Below are 16,326 nucleotides of genomic sequence, written 5' to 3'. Positions count from 1 at the left end.
TTCCTATGTCTGCCCAAACCTGACCACATTCTGGGTGCCACCCTTTCGTCTTGCAGTGATTAAGTTGACTGCATAGGGTGGCTGCTTCCTCCATCCCCCCCATGGAACAAAAACATTTGTGCTTTATTTCTAAAGTGAACAGAGCAAATTAATTCATGAAGCAACTGATTAAAAGATTTGTGGGGGTTTTTTAATGAGCCAGAGGGCAAAAACTTAGAAGCGTGCTTCATATTTTTACTAGGTATAAGAAGTTTTGTATAGCAAATTCAGGAGGGAAGGTTTTTAAAGGAAGATTATCCATTGATTCATCATTATCTTTTATTATTTCTTAATCTGAGTTATTATTATGGTTATATTTTATAATACTCGGTGTTATTTTTCCTCTGTCTTCCCCCTGCTCGCTTGTATGGTCTCTTTCCTGTGACAAAGACACAGGGGCCTTCCTGTTGAGCAGAATTATCCTATGGAGATTGTGCTGAGGGAGGAAGAGAGATTGTGCGGTGAAGGAACCATCACTGCATCCTAAACCTGCTGAGTTTGTGTCTGCTAGAGCAAGGGGTGTATGACGTCCTACCTTTTTTCGTCTCCTCACTGGCATTTTAAATTATTATTCCCCTCCCAATTGGGAACGCACCAGGGAACATTAAAGGTGGGTCAGCAGTCGTGGCACAGCTTTCCACAGGTGTGCTAGGGAATCATCTGATGACAGGCCTCCCTCTCTGACTGTGGAGTGGTAGATATGCCACGTTCTGTGACCCCTCAGACCCTCTCCAAGGGAGCTGCTCCCTAAATCTTCATGCAGCAAGAAGGTATTTCTACAGACCCAAACCAGTCTTTATCTCATCTGCAAGCATCAGGGTTCTGGCTGCGGAGTTCCTCATAAAGGATTACAAGAGAGAGCATCTTTATTTCAAGTGAGATGTTAGTGCATGTACTTGACATATTATGTATTTCCTATTACATTTTCTTGTTCTGTTTGTCAATTCAATTAAAACAGCGTGCATAAATAAATAAAAACCAACAAACATGGAGAGACAGATAGGAAAATACATTAGGCAGACCAGAAGCTTGCCAGGCAGATTTCCCCCAAGAACGGATTCCCCTCAGAAAAGCACTACAACAGAGGAGATCATCGCATGCATTCCTACTACCAACCATACATGAGTGGGGAGAATGGAGCAGGCCTTTCCAACTGGCCTCAATATCAACTAGGATCAGTCCCTTTGGTATCATGGCCCCTCGGCCCTCCAGATGTTTTGGGACTACACTTCCCAGCATCCCTGACCACAGGTCCTACTAGCTAGGGATCATGGGAGTTGTAGGCCAAAAACATCTGGAGGGCCAAGGTTGAGGAAGCCTGATTTAAACAATTCAGGGCTTTTGCCCGTAGACCACACACTAGGGAAACAGGTCTTACCATGACCATATAGTGGCATCTTGTGCCAAAACACTTGAGAATAATTTCCATCATGGCACATAAGGCTTATTCATATAATAACAGGATAGGAAATTGTGCTTTCCCCCAGCCAGCAAATCTGGGGCCTTTCCACCTAACCAACTTGGCGCATGTGGAACGCCCTCCCACCAGATGTCAAAGAGAAAAATAACTACCAAACTTTTAGAAGACATCTGAAGGCAGCCCTGTTTAGGGAAGCTTTTAATGTTTAATAGGTTATTGTATTTTAGTGTTTTGTTGGAAGCCGCCCAGAGTGGCTGGGGAAACCCAGCCAGATGGGCGGGGTATAAATAATAAATTATTATTATTATTATTATTATTAGGCTTCATTTCCCATCCATTCACCCATCGGAGGATATGGTATGTAATATCATGGTTCTGTTGCCGCAAAAACCATAGCTTTTTCTTCAGAGGTGGGGTCCAATTCCAAATCCATTCACTCTCACTTAACGTATTATAAATTCATCTGCAACAAGGCCCAGACCCAATAATGAGAGAAGCAAGACTCCTCCATCCCTTTCAGAGATTGAAGGCTTGGTACTTCTCCCCAAGCACCCACAACCAGAGGCTCCCATTGATCTTCCCCGTTTTAGGGGTGTTTTTAGATGATCTTTTCTTCTCTGTCAATGAAGTGAGGGAGTTTTTGTGAGGGGATATGCAACAGATATTAATAATAGATAAAGATGGCTCTGGAGTTTTTTTAAAAAAAACCTTTTAAAAAAGGAAAAGACAAAGGGTGATATATTTAAAGGCTTGTTTAAACTTCTATTGTTGACGTGATTTCCCAACGAGCAGCTTTTCTGTTTCATTTTGCCCATGGCAAATACCTAAAGATCAGTAATAAAGCCTTATACAAATACCTTCATACTTTGCAAGAACAGCATTTTGACACTCGCTGATACAGTACAAGGAAAAGGACAACACTACATTAATGTTTGACAACACAGTAAGAGCATTGTGTATTCACCTGCAATGAATGACGAAAAAATTGGATGAATTAAAACAGAAAGGTTCTCAGGGTTTATATTTAAAAGTTTATCTAGATCACAGTGATTCTGTTCCCAAGCACTGTCTTCTGTTGTCCCATTATTTCTCCTGAGGTGTTGTAAAACGGTTGGACCATACAAGCGCAAAAGAAAAATAGATATTAATTTATTATGTATTATACATCCCAAGCACTCCAGTATGCCAAGAGAGACCACCGCTTTCCTACTAGTGTCTCTGGCTAGTGAATAATGATGTAATTAGTATGAACTAAATAAGTAATTGCCGTTTGCAAGTGCAAGTATTGCTACTATTGTTGCCATTTGTCCTGAGAAAATACAGTTGTTGTGTAGAAAGAGGTTTCATGTTAGCTTCGCATGGTAAAATTACGTGTCTTGGGAGGCTTGCCGAAAGATGAAAAGGTTTTAGCAGGTGCAGAAAACAGTACACTGACAGTACTTGCCTAATGTTAATAGTCAGGGAGTTTCAGAGAGACTGTGCTGTTGCATTGAAGGATCAGTCTTACCAGATCTGCAAACAGTCCGGTGTTTGGAAGCGAAAGGACACAGCTGCCCATGGGCTCAGGGCTCCCTGTAGTAGACTGAAAGCTCTCACATTGTCACTGTACCTCTGGAGAAAAATGAACACCCAACCAGACTCTATTAGTTCACACTCCTGCCTCTGCCTGCTCCATCACACATACCTAAATATGATCAGTGTTGTGAATGGCTTCTCTCCAGCTGTGATTGTTGATGCCACACCATGGGCTAGTGTCCACACGTGAGTGTTATTCTGCTGTTAATCCGCTTTGCTCTCGATTCAAATTACCATATTTTTCGCTCTATAAGACGCACCAGACCACAAGACGCACCTAGTTTTTGGAGGAGGAAAACAAGAAAAAAAATATTCTGAATCTCAGAAGCCAGAACAGCAAGAGGGATCGCTGCACAGTGAAAGCAGCAATCCCTCTTGCTGTTCTGGCTTCTGTGATAGCTGCGCAGCCTGCATTCGCTCCATAAGACGCACACACATTTCCCCTTACTTTTTAGGAGGGAAAAGGTGAGTCTTATAGAGCAAAAAATATGGTAGACCACCATAGTCCACAGCTGCACATATTGGAATTTGTATAGGAGGAGCAACTTGGGTCTTTCCCATTCATACCAGTAGGCATTTCCTTTTGTTTTACAATTTATTTATTCTTCCTTACAATTTATTGATTCTGTTGTGCCAGTTATGTACCAAGAGGGTATGCGAACAGATAGCTCTTTGCACACCTTGGCTTTTCATTTTTATTTTTATTTTAATTCCCTGCTCAGGAAATGTGTAAAAACACACCATCGGGTATTCTAAATTCTCAGCACATATTTAATGTGGTTTGTGTGTGCATTTTTCTGGTTCTGAATGTATTCTTCGAGTGTAATTTTCAATAGAAACCTGATTCATTTTGTGCTTTTGTTTTAATTCCTACTGCTAATTGGACTTACAAAATATTAAAATAAGCGTGTACATATTCTTAACACTCTGCTTAGATTTTCTAGAATGTTCAGCTTCAGAAGTTAACTAAATTATAGGTGGTCATTGCATGTTACTCAATGTAAGATCTCATTACCTCCTAAAAACAAGAAGTACTGCATGCAGAAAATTCATCCATTTTAAGTTAAAGATTTCTGACCAGTTTCAGGTTTTGATTTGGGGTTTTTTTTTTTTTTGTTTTCAGACAAATAGCACCATCACAAAGGTGTCATACAACAATGCAGGGATCTTGCTACCATGAACATTTGGGTGTTTAGTTAAACTAAGCCTTGATTAACAAGCTTTGTGCTAATGGATGACAGCACAGTTAATAAGTGTTTTCAGTTGGGGTGCTGGATTAGTGAGTCATACCTATAGTTGCTTCAGATATGTGTGTGTGCATGGGCATAGCCAAGGGGGGCAGGGGGCATGTGCCCCCCTAAATCAAGTAAATACATAAAAATACTTAACTAACTGACCAGTTGCATTACAGATACAGTGGTACCTCAGGTTAAGTACTTAATTCATTCCGGAGGTCCGTACTTAACCTGAAACTGTTCTTAACCTGAAGCACCACTTTAGCTAATGGGGCCTCCCGTTGCTGCTGCCACACCGCCAGAGCACGATTTCTGTTCTCATCCTGAAGCAAAGTTCTTAACCTGAAGCACTATTTCTGGGTTAGCGGAGTCTATAACCTGAAGCGTATGTAACCTGAGGTACCACTGTAGCTCTGTTCTGCCCCCCCTAACATTGATCCTCCCCCACCCAAAATAAATCCTGGTTTCGCCCACGTGTGTGTGTGTACGCATGTCATGCACACATAAGAGAAATGCGCAGAATTTGTATGGTTTGACTAGAATAATCCTATGCAAGGTTTTCTTTCACTTCCTTCAGTACCCAGGTGTGAACAATATAGAGAGCAAGCTATTTCTGAAGGGTGTTGGCCTGCATGAATATTCACTTGACACCCAACGTCACAACATTTGAAATGCCAAACTTCCTGTCATGCCGGCACAATATCCATGGCATAGCATCCTCTTCTGTGCTGTTACTCTAGCCTAGGTCAACAATGAGTACTCACCCTCACTTCAACCCGCTGCTAGTTATTTGTTTAAAAAGCATGGCTTAGGATCTCGTCGTAAGCTCAGAAATATTCCATGCCACCATCACTAGAGGGATTTTATTATTTGGAAAGAAAATGCTGACAACCCGTGTAGTTATACAGAACGTTAAGTGCAGGTCAAAGTATTCTGAAAGTACACAGGCATGCTACTATCAGGGCTTTTTTCAGCTGGAACTTGCCAGAACTCAGTTCCGGCACCTCTCAGGTGGGCGCCAACAAGAGAGGCATTCATGGTGAATTCCAGCACCTATTTTTCTAGAAAAATAGCACTGGCTAGTATGTATTCTTGCGTTGCAATCAGTATCACTTTTAGCATTGCTGGGAGCCCCTAGAGGAAAACTAAATTGATTCACATAAGAAAAACAAATGTGGTTATGGATTTTGCTCAGCCCTTCATACAAGAGAACTCCTGGGAAGACTACAGACTTGGAACTAACCCAGAAATTCAAACCATTAAAAAAACAACTTAATTATGAAATAATGATGATATTTATACCCCAGTTGATTTCTTCATTGAGTTTTATCTTCACAAATTTGCATTAGCGTTGCCGGCATCTGGTAATGAGAGGTGATAAGAAAAAGTACTTTTTGTTAGAATTGACATCTAAGTAAATGTCTGCCACCCTATATGAATCATTCTGCTGAGAAATTGAAGAAAACTTTGTCTCTTCCTTCACCTCCGCAAAAAAATGTTCAAATATGTGACCTCGCGATGGTTAAAAGATAGCCAAAGTCAGGCAGTGATTTTATCGCAGATTGAGGCCTAGCCGTGTCACGGGTCAGGGAGTTCAGCATGTGAACAGGAAGGTGAGAACTGCTGAACTTTTACCTCAGTTGTGCAGCCCCATCAGAGAATAAATGGACCAAATCATTGTACAGCTGTATAAAGAGGTGAACGGCTGAATACCTATTGCACAGAGGCCTTTGTTTTCTGCACATGATCTGGCATCATGATAGGATGCACTAGGCTGCAGCTTTGTGGCAATTACTAAGCCATTATCACACAAGAACACAGGATCGTTTATCTTCTAATTCAGAATGTCACCTGTTCTTCATTTGCAAGTCAATAACCGTTAATTATGCTCAGTGGAACTTTAAACAAAGATTTTCCCCTCTGTTAAAATCAGTAAGCCATTTAGTAAGGGCAAAATAAATCTAGAATTGCAGTATTTTATTATTTTGCTTGTTTTTATCCTGAAGCCAGTACAATAAAACCCTAGAAATTGGTACATCAGGAACTTTATAAACTTTGTGGTGGGAGAGAACCAGTTCCTGGGATTTTGACTGTTATGAAAGCGTTCAGTACAGATTTCTGTTTGACTGCATAATATTTATTGCTGAGATTTTTATTGAATGATTAAACAGCTTGAGCAACTGGTGTATCCTATCCACCTACCCTTTATTGAGTCTCTTTGACATAGTCTCCAGAACAAGAGACTATTTTTGTTAAACAGTTGCTGGTTTTTTTGCAGAAGAAAAAAGTACAAGCGTACCCACATCCTACAGTAGTGTTTCCTAAAAACAAATGATTTCTCAAAAAAAGTTTCTAATCTTCTAATAATTATTTCACATGTTTTCACAATGTAGGATGTTTATTTTTTTAAAAAAAAAATGAGTACAGCAAAGCAAACAGAAACCTGTATGTATTTTTAATTAAATAACTCTACTTCAAAGATACTTTAAAGAAGCAGAAAAAGGTGCTTTAAAGAAACAGCAAAAACGAAGCAGAATTATGTAGTGTTGTGAGCACCATACAAGTAATATAAAGTATTTGTCATGTTGCAATCTTGTACCCATTGACATACACTAATGTCCCTTGGAAATTTCATTTTGCAGAATTTCAAACAACTTACAGTGGTACCTCGGGTTAAGAACTTAATTCGTTCTGGAGGTCTGTTCTTAACCTGAAACTGTTCTTAACCTGAGGTACCACTTTAGTTAATGGGGCCTCCTGCTGCCACCGCACAATTTCTGTTCTCATCCTAGAGCAAAGTTCTTAACCCGAGATACTATTTCTGGGTTAGCGGAGTTTGTAACCTGAAGCGTCTGTAACCTGAGGTACCACTGTAGGGTTTTTTTAATGAATTTTGTAGAATTAAAGATGTGAATGATAGAAAAGGTTGCCATTCATCTGAACCATAAACACAATATCTGCAGTCCGATGAGATCCCATGAGCACACCTTTTCTGTTTTCTTTTACAAGCAGAAAAAATACTCTTTGTGTGCAATTCTGAATCCCTGTGCACATGCAAAATAATACTCTGAATAGAAGGGATTGAAGAAAATAGAAAGCTACTGTGTGCCATAGGTTTTGCATTTGAAATCTAAATTGATTTGAATTAATGGGACATAATTTTGAAGCAGTTTCGTAGAATTGGAATCCTGGTCTCTACCCTTTCATCCAGGAACTGCTCCTCTGTCAGCACATATGACAGAAATGGATGGAATGGAAAGGAATGGTTACACATTGGCAATGCATTCTGTTGTAGGTTTGGTTTAGATTGTATGTTTAGATACTAAAGATTAACCTTTTGATTTAAAACATTCAATAGCAGTGCTACCAAGCTGCACAAAGCAACTGAATAGCGACTAGATAAAAGTTCTGCTTCTGATCATGCTCTAAATTTATAAAATTGCACTAAGATCTTTTGATTCACTGAAATAAATCTTCATCTTTGCATTTCAGAAATGAAGCAAAATGTCTTATGGCTTTGTTGGCAATAACGACATACATCCATTTCCATAGCAGCTGGGATTTTTGCAGCAATGTGTTAGAAGGTCTGGTCTTAGAAACATCACTACATCTGAAATTGATCAGTCTACTAATTCTCACAGTGCACAGTAGGCTGATCAAGAAAGCTGGCATAGTCCAATGGATACAGTGTCTTTCATTTTGACCTTATTCACCCTTGTGTCCCCCTAAGAAGCAAAAGATCTGTATGTAAGTCGTGAATTTTGATTTCCTGAGTTTAAAAGACATCATAAGAGTTAGGACACACCTTCAGTGAAGGATTTAATCAGGTAGTTAGACTGGAATGCCTGGAGGTGGGGTTTTTTCTTTTTCTTTTTTAATAAACTCTTTTTTGAACCCCCCAAGGCTGCTGTATCACAACTGAGAAAGCAGAATACAAATAACGAGGTATCTTTCATAAGTTTAATCAACGATTTCTTGAGCTGCATTTGTTTCATGCTGCAACTATTCCAGGTACAGAACTGTAGCATACTAGTGAAACTTGGCTACATGTTTTAGCTGTAAAAAAACCCCCATCATGCAAGCACACTACTTCTGTGAGAATGCTTTAATTCTCTATGTATTGCTGACAGAGGGGTGGGGGAAATCTGAACTTTTCAGGTGCTATTTACTAAAAGAAACTGAGCTGTCCCAGAGCTTATATTAATCTGATTTGCAGAGTATCCCCTGGCATCTGGGGAGCTAGTAAAGTTGTTTTCTTTAAATGTGATGTGAAGAGGTCAATGCAAATAGCATTGTGGATTACCCTACGAGATAGCAATCCCTTTAAACCATATGGGGAGAGTTTGAATTATGGTGTTTGCATGCAGATTATTTATTAAACAAGGGTTGAGCCTTACAGGTAGCTCCCTGTTTCTTTCACTAAGGGATTAGAGTATTTCAGTCATTTTGGATTGACTTACAGTGGTAAGTTTTTCTCCAGATATCATTTCAGGGTAGCAGTGTGGTCTAGCTGATTGAGTACTAGGCTGGGAGTCAGAAACCCCAAGTTCTGTTCTTGGCTCAGCTGCTGACCCTGTGCAGGATGTTGAAGACATTTGTTGCTCCTGATTTCTCTTTCTTGCCTTTCATCTGCCATAGCTATTTAGCCCTGAAAGCTCTGCACAGCCACCAGACTCAGTTATGCAACTTTGCCACATATTAAAATCAGTGAAAGAGGATATGTGTTCGTAATTCATTCCAAAACTCTTTGTTTATTTAGAAGAAGAAAATTTCTGTGTTTATTTGCATTTTGCCTTTTACAAAAACGTCTTCACAATTTTGTTTTCTTTTTGTTCAGCTAGCTATGTTAATAATGCAGGTCAAATAACTACACCTTAAGCAGCTAAATTTACATGTATACATTTTTTAACTTCACATAAGTTTCAGACAGGTATTTGGCCAGAGAAAATGTAGTTTTCTACAGACAACAAATAATCAAATAAGGCATATGCCCAGTGCTTCATTTTCTTCATTTATTCCAGTTGTGGAATCTGGGTTTTGCAAAAACAAGGGTGTCACATGACTTTAATTAAAAAAAAATTGACTTTTTGCCAATGTAATTTACTGAGTGAAGGTTCTTGTAAGATCTCAAAACGTGTCAAGATTACAGACTACCACCTCCTGGAAAATATCTGAAATACAGGTTGAACTGAGTTATGGGCTGCAATCTCAGTTATAACCTAATATCTAATGAGCAAAATAACCTAATGAGCAAAAAAATGTGCCTTCAAATAGAATCCCCTCATTCTTGTGATGTCCACTGGCTGGTTTAAATTGATCCTAAGGTGTTAAGAGGAATGGTAGCCAACCAACTAATAAATATGCTGGGAGGTGAGGCCATTTGGCAGGACAAAAGAAGTGTGCTGGGGTGAAGAATTTCTGCTGTCCAGCAGTGAGAAACTTCACACCCATCTATTCTGGTTTCTAAGATCTTTAGGAGGCATTTTCTCAGTCCATTTGTCCATGGGCAAATGGTGGCTTTGTCCCAGGGACATTCCTGCCTGTTTCACTCATGACTTGGGCATTTTTGCCAAGTCTAGTACAAGGAGGGATGACACTGTTGGGAACCTGTATTCCTGAATGCTTGTATATACGTTTGAACAACATTTGGGTGTTCAAAAAGAGAGAGATAAGAACAGCTTTATACAGCTGCTCATTTTAACCCTGACATTTTCAGAGGAATTAAATAAGGAGGGGTTTAAAAAGGCATTCCAGTAATGGGAGATGTATAACCATGCAGTGGGATGGGGCAAGGTTTTTATAAAGTGTATTGAGATCGTCTGATGGGGCACTTCTGGTGGTTCCACATACCCCTGAGGTTCAGCTGGCCTTCACTATGAACCAAGCCTTTACTGTGGCCGGCCCTACCTGTGGAACTCTCTACCACTAGAACTTTGGTGGGAACCATTCCTCCCTTCTTTAAGATGTCTTCTAACAATTGTACTTTTGACAAATGTTCTGTTTTGACAAATCAGTATTTATGGAGGTTTGATTGGTGTTTTTAATGATGTTTTCTGGATACTTTCATTTATTTTATTGTCATAAGCTGTATACTCCCTTGATTCTTGTGATCATTTGGGGGGGGTTATAAATACATAAATCAATAAATTATCTTCCATAGAGCAGTGAGAATGATAACCAATTAGGCTATATTATATTATTTCTTCCTCTAATGTAATAAAAATAATTTGCCGCAGTGGTACTGCTTTTCCTTGAAGTGCTGTTCTGCTAACTAAAAATGCGTTGGGTTGTTTTAAGTGGTAATACAATATAATGCGCCAAACGGGAGAGCAGTAACAGATGAACTAAATTAGGATGTACTTATCTTTCTTCAGGCTATGTGGCTAATGCTGCAAATGGATGAGCCAGAGGACTTTGTAATAGCTACTGGGGAGGTCCACAGTGTCCGCGAATTTGTGGAGAAGGCATTCCAGCACATTGGGAAAACAATTGTGTAAGTAGGAACACACAACAGCAATAATTTTGATTGACCATTTCTCGCTCACATCCTTTTATTTGGCTATTTGTACCTCTGTGAGTTCTGTTCATGTACCGTGCTCTCTCTTATTATGTCCTAAAGCCTTTCAGTATTATCCTTTTCCCCCATTCAGTCTAATTTGAAGATATGTTGACAACTCATATCCAGAACAAAAAATTGGCAGAATTCTCTCTGTTCTATCTGTACCTAAAATTGTGCAATCAAGCACTAAAAAAATTGTTTGGTTTTCACTTGATGGTGGAGGGGAAGGTGACAGTATTCAAATGTCCACATTAAGACCATTTGGCCATTCCAAGCCAAAGAACAAATAAAAACTCTCATGGCAAGTCTCTTTAAAGACAGAGGTTTTGCATTCATTAGATGAATCTGGCCCCTGGTTTCCCATGATTAATCCCAAACGTTAAAATCCAGCCTAACAAAGGGAGTCTTGTGTACATCCAAGAAAGACTCAGGTTTTGACTAAGGCAAGGGAGTTTTCACAGTTGTGGGACAACAACCAAGTGTGCCATTCTCATATTTGGTATTACAATTTTGTGCTCAGATACTGAAATCTAGAGCGGCTTTTCCCAAACTTGGGTTTCCAGCTGCTTTTGGACTACAGTCCCCATCATCCCTGACCACTGGTCCTGCTAGCTAGCTGTAGTCCAACAACAGCTACATACTGCATTGTTGTAGCAGTAGGTGGATGGATGACTCAAAAAAGAAAATCAATTTTCCTCATTCGCTCTGAACCTGCTGTCAGTTTTGGGGTTTGCTTTTCACAGAATCCAAATGGCAAGTAAATTTCCATTCCAAAAGCAAATGGGCGCTTGGAGCAGGAACTAAGGCAGCGACTTCTGGAGATGAGCAATTGAACAAGCACTTGCAGAGCTCACGAGGGAGTTGTGAACTTGGCAAAGGTCCAGAGCAGACAAAGAGACTTATATTCTCACTGCCAAGCATCCCTGCCAGCACCTCTGAGTCATGTGCTGGGTCATTGTTTGCAACTGGATTTTCTCCCTCTTCCTTTCCTCCCAAGTATAATCCTGGTGATAGAACCTTATGATATCCAGATTGGTACTCTTGCAGAGACTCTGGGCTTCCTATCAGGATGCGATGGGGAGGGTTTATCAGGTGAGGGAGGCAGGCTAGACATCCATGATATGAGGCATCTCAGTCTGCCTTGGGACTACTGCAGGTTTCTCTAGGTCAGGGTCAGCAAACTTTTTCAGCAGGGGGCTGGTCCACTGTCCCTCAGACCTTGTGGGGGGGCCAGACTATATTTTGGGGGGGGGGGGATGAATGAATTCCTATGCCCCACAAATAACCCAGAGATGCATTTTAAATAAAAGCACACATTCTACTCATGTAAAAACACGCTGATTCCTGGACCATCCGCAGGCCGGATTTAAAAGACGATTGGGCCGGATCCGGCCCCCGGGCCTTAGTTTGCCTACCCATGCTCTAGGTTTCTTCGGGTATAGGAGTTTTCAGCAGACTTTGGGGAGATCAGAAGTACTTGCTTCTGTTTGTATTTATTGTTTACTTACTTACTTGCATATTTCTGTTAAAAAAATAAAGCCAAGGTGATTGTAGGACAGGCTGGGTTGCTGGTGCCCCTCCTCTGACAAAAGACTCTTTGATCCAGCAAAAGCAACCACAGTACCAAAGGAGACCCCTTTTTTTTCACCACTTCGCTAACAGAGCACACACAGAGACAGATGGGGCTGTATGCTGTTGGCAAGAATGGTGGGATATGGGTCAGGTGTTAAGCTCTGTATATGCTGTATAATGAACATAGAGCCCAAAGATGTTGTTCAACTCCAACTCCATCAGCCCAGTTATCATGGCCAGTAGACACTGATGATGGGAGTTGTAGTCCCATAACATCTGAAGGTATTCCTGGTGCATATGAATGTGAATGTTATGTACATAATATGAGTATTGCATGGGACAATGAATGAGTTATGTGTGTATAAATAGGAGATTGTGAGGGAAAGGGGAATGGACATGGAGAAAGTACACACACAAAATGCCCTTACCCATATATTTCCACTCATCTGTTCTCCATCACTGGTTTGAAACTTCTGAGACCATGTGCCGCTTTAATTTCATTGTATTAATTTGCAAAACTACCCCTAGCGTTGGCATTTAATCCACATCAAAATCAGCGGTGTATCTACTATGTCAAAGGTAACAATGTTTCATTGTGTTGGTCTGGAACAATGAGGAAAAGGAAATTTGACAAGTGAAATGTAAGCAATTTTGTCTATGAGACTTTCATCTTTGAAATCTAGTTCATTTTTTTTCTTTTAACACGGTTACTGCCAAGGAAAACTCTGGAATGATGAGACTCCTCAGAGTGATTCTAATTCAGTTCCTTGCGCTGACAAGAAGACCTTTCAGCTACAAATATTTTCCCCCGTAACTATTACACCTTTTCTCCCCCCTTTCTATCTTCCTTTTGCCTATTACTAATTAAGTAATACGATGGGGAAACACTTTCCTCTTCTCATTTGAACTCCAACAGGATAAACCAAACAGGCAAACACTTGTCTTGACTAATTTTCTGTCATTAATCTTATTAAATCAGAGCAGCATTGTAAGGATAGCCTCAAACCACTACGGCACTCGAAAGTTCTTAGCAGACTGCTGTCTGTGAATAAAGGTGGAGGGGACCCTATATAAGCAGTGGAAAGATTTATGAGGTTTCCCCTCATATAATTCTACATATAGATCTGCAGCAAAAGTATTCGTTGCTTGAAGGGCTGAGATTAACATAAAAAAGCAATGAGCAGTCACATTAATCTCCATTTTTGCTATCCTTGCCTGAAATTGTCATGATTTGCCTATTCTTCAGAGTATTTGCATTTCTTCTGTGTAAGCTGCTTTGGGTGTTTTGGGGGGAAAGCAGCCTAGAAATGTTTTAAAGGAGTAAAGGGTTCTGAAAAGTCTCACAAGCAAGAGCTGTTTTTCAGGATGTGCAAGGGAGCAATCCTAGAGGTACAAGTAGCTGGCATAAAGCAAGCAGGCATAAATTAAGCCAGATCCAAACCCCATTCAGCAGTGAGACTGGTTGCTGCTGCTCTGACCACAGTGGAGGAAAAGCGAGCCTTTAAAATAGTGTTCTGTGCCAGGTTACTAGGTCGCATGACCAGACTGAATGGTCTTAGGATCTAGCCTAAGTCTCCCGTCTCTGGTCCCATTCCCTCCACACATCCAAACGCTTTTTGGAGGCTTAATACCAGCCTGAACTAAGCTGAGATGAGCAACTTAGGCTGGCGTATCTTTCGCTGAGCCAGGTTTGGGGGCTTAATCATAGAACTGCAGAGTTGGAAGGGATCCTGAGAATCATCTAGTTTAACCCCCTTGCAATGCACGAATATGCAGCTGTCCCATACGGGGATCAAACTTGCAACCTTGACATTATCAGTGCCATGCCCTAACCAACTGAGCTCTGGCGTAACCAGAGGATGTAGTGTCCTCATGTTGACCAACATGTCCTAACCTGCAACCTCACCCTGTTCTAAGAATATTCAAGACAACTGTTGTTTTTTAAACAATCATAAGATTCGTTGTTGTGATGATGACTGCTTCAAACAACAGATAAATGTTTTTGAAGGCTTCTCTAATTATGGAAACTCTGCAATTAAGTTATTCCATAGAGGAGATTACGCTGCCAAACCCTGCCTTACGACAGAATAGAGAATGAACAGTAATAAACTATAACCTATGCAACTATAAATTTATATAGCTATAAATCTGCACCAAGAAAGTGAAATCATAGCTGTCAACCATCCCTTATTTGGCGGGAAATTCCCTTATCCCAGTGCCATGTCCCGCTGCTGTCCCTTATTGATGATGTCCCTTAAATTTCCTGGGTTTCAAAGGAAACAGCTCCTCTCCCTCCCTCCCTGCCGGCCAGGGAGGAGGGAGGCTCCAACTGTGTTGCTTGGCTGCGTTGCTCACCCAATAAGGAGTCTAAGAACAACTGGGGGGTGGAGCTTGCATTCCTTGTGCCGATCAAATCGGCCGCGTTGCCTGGGGACTCGCCTTTGCTCAGCGCTTCCCAGCGGAGAGGTGACGGTGGTTTTCCTTGCTGCATCTCCTTTGCCGGGTTGCTGTGCTGTGGGAACCACCGCTTGAGGCTTCATTTGGCTGCTGGCTGGGCTTTCTGCCTTTGGCTCGGAGGGGCTCAGAAACTGAACATACCTGTGCTTGGAATTAGATAGATACATCATCGATGGCCCACTCACCCTTGCCAGGGAAAATGTCTGTCTGGAGCAGGGGCACATGGTGGGGGGAAAGGAAAGGAGCTGGTTGAATACAATGGCAGGCGGCGATCTCGTGGGAGGGGGGGCTTTTGGATTTGTGTTGGAGGCTCCTTCGAATGACTGTTATGGGGAAAAGGAAAGGAGCTGGTTGACTAAAATCCCTTATTTTGGCTGCTGATCCCTTATTTTCGAGGCTGCTGGTCCCTTATTTTCAAATCTGTAAGTTGACAGCTATGAGTGGAATCAGTATTGGAATCAGACCTGGAAGAACCAGGTCCACTTAGCAATGAAGCTTCCTGGGCCAGTCACTATTTCTCTGCATAACCTTTCTTACAAGATGTTGTCAGAAGAAAAGGAGGGGTGGGTGATCATGTACGCTGCTCTGACATATCAACTGCGTCCCACACAGAGCCTATCCAGAAGGGTACTGTGACCCATAGTATCAAAAGGTCAAGCAGCAGGCAGTCCGGACAACATTCCACAACCCCTAAGACTCTGGCTGGATATAGTGCCATCAGTGACAATACGGCACATTGACTGGCATTGCCATTTGCCAGCCAGAGCATGGATTCCCAAGAAGTTAAAAATAATAAATAACTTCAATATATTTTGACTGTGTTCCCCACACAGTTCAGGTGTGCGGTTTCTTTGTGGAATGAAAATGATGGGAGGGAGAGCACAGGCATGCTGGCAAGCCCCTTCTCCTCCAGTGCAGAACCTTCCCCTTGTTTATGGGCCTCCATGAGTTGAAGGATGAACTTGTTCCGCATGGCCTATTTCTGGAGGCTGGCATGTTGTAAACAAATGGAAGGTGATGCACCCAAGCGGCAAGGCTTGCCAGTGCTGCTCCGCTCTTCCCTCATATGACCTTCATCATGAGAAGAGACTCAGCACCTGGATAGGACTGGAGAGTAATCCTTATCAGATTGAAATCAAAGGCAAAATTTAATTTGACTTAACGTGCGTGGCTCGCACAGGGATATTCCTTGTCGTTGCTACTGTCATTTCCCTTTTCTAGGAGGATTGAAAAACGGTCATTTGCAGCTGGTGAACACATTGTTATAAGAGCTACGTATCACGCTTTTCAGATTTTGGGGTTTAATTACTTTTCCCCTGTGGTTTTTTTCTTTATACTTTATCTTTTAGTAAGTATTAAGCAAGTAGAAATTCTATCTGAACATCAGATGAATGTGATTACCGTACCATATTTATTTCCTGTCTAAACTTTGCCCCATGATCAGTTTTCTTATTGCATCTGTTGATTAT

General features: G+C 41.1%; 1 protein-coding gene across 1 annotated transcript in view; it reads left to right on the top strand.

Moving 5' to 3' along the window:
* The window catches only part of GMDS (GDP-mannose 4,6-dehydratase), a 289,303-nt gene that overhangs the window by 191,710 nt on the left and 81,267 nt on the right, over positions 1-16,326 (top strand). Inside the window, exon 8 of the mRNA XM_081014931.1 lies at positions 10,644-10,762. Within this exon, the coding sequence (XP_080871057.1) occupies positions 10,644-10,762 (119 nt within the window). The remainder of the gene's footprint in view (positions 1-10,643; positions 10,763-16,326) is intronic.

The sequence above is a fragment of the Podarcis pityusensis genome (genome assembly GCF_964106645.2).
Source record: "Podarcis pityusensis genome assembly, chromosome: 7".
In the NCBI taxonomy this organism is placed as follows: Eukaryota; Metazoa; Chordata; class Lepidosauria; order Squamata; family Lacertidae; genus Podarcis; species Podarcis pityusensis.
The sequence above is the reverse complement of the archived record's forward strand: the minus strand, read 5'-3'. Positions and strand labels throughout refer to the sequence as shown.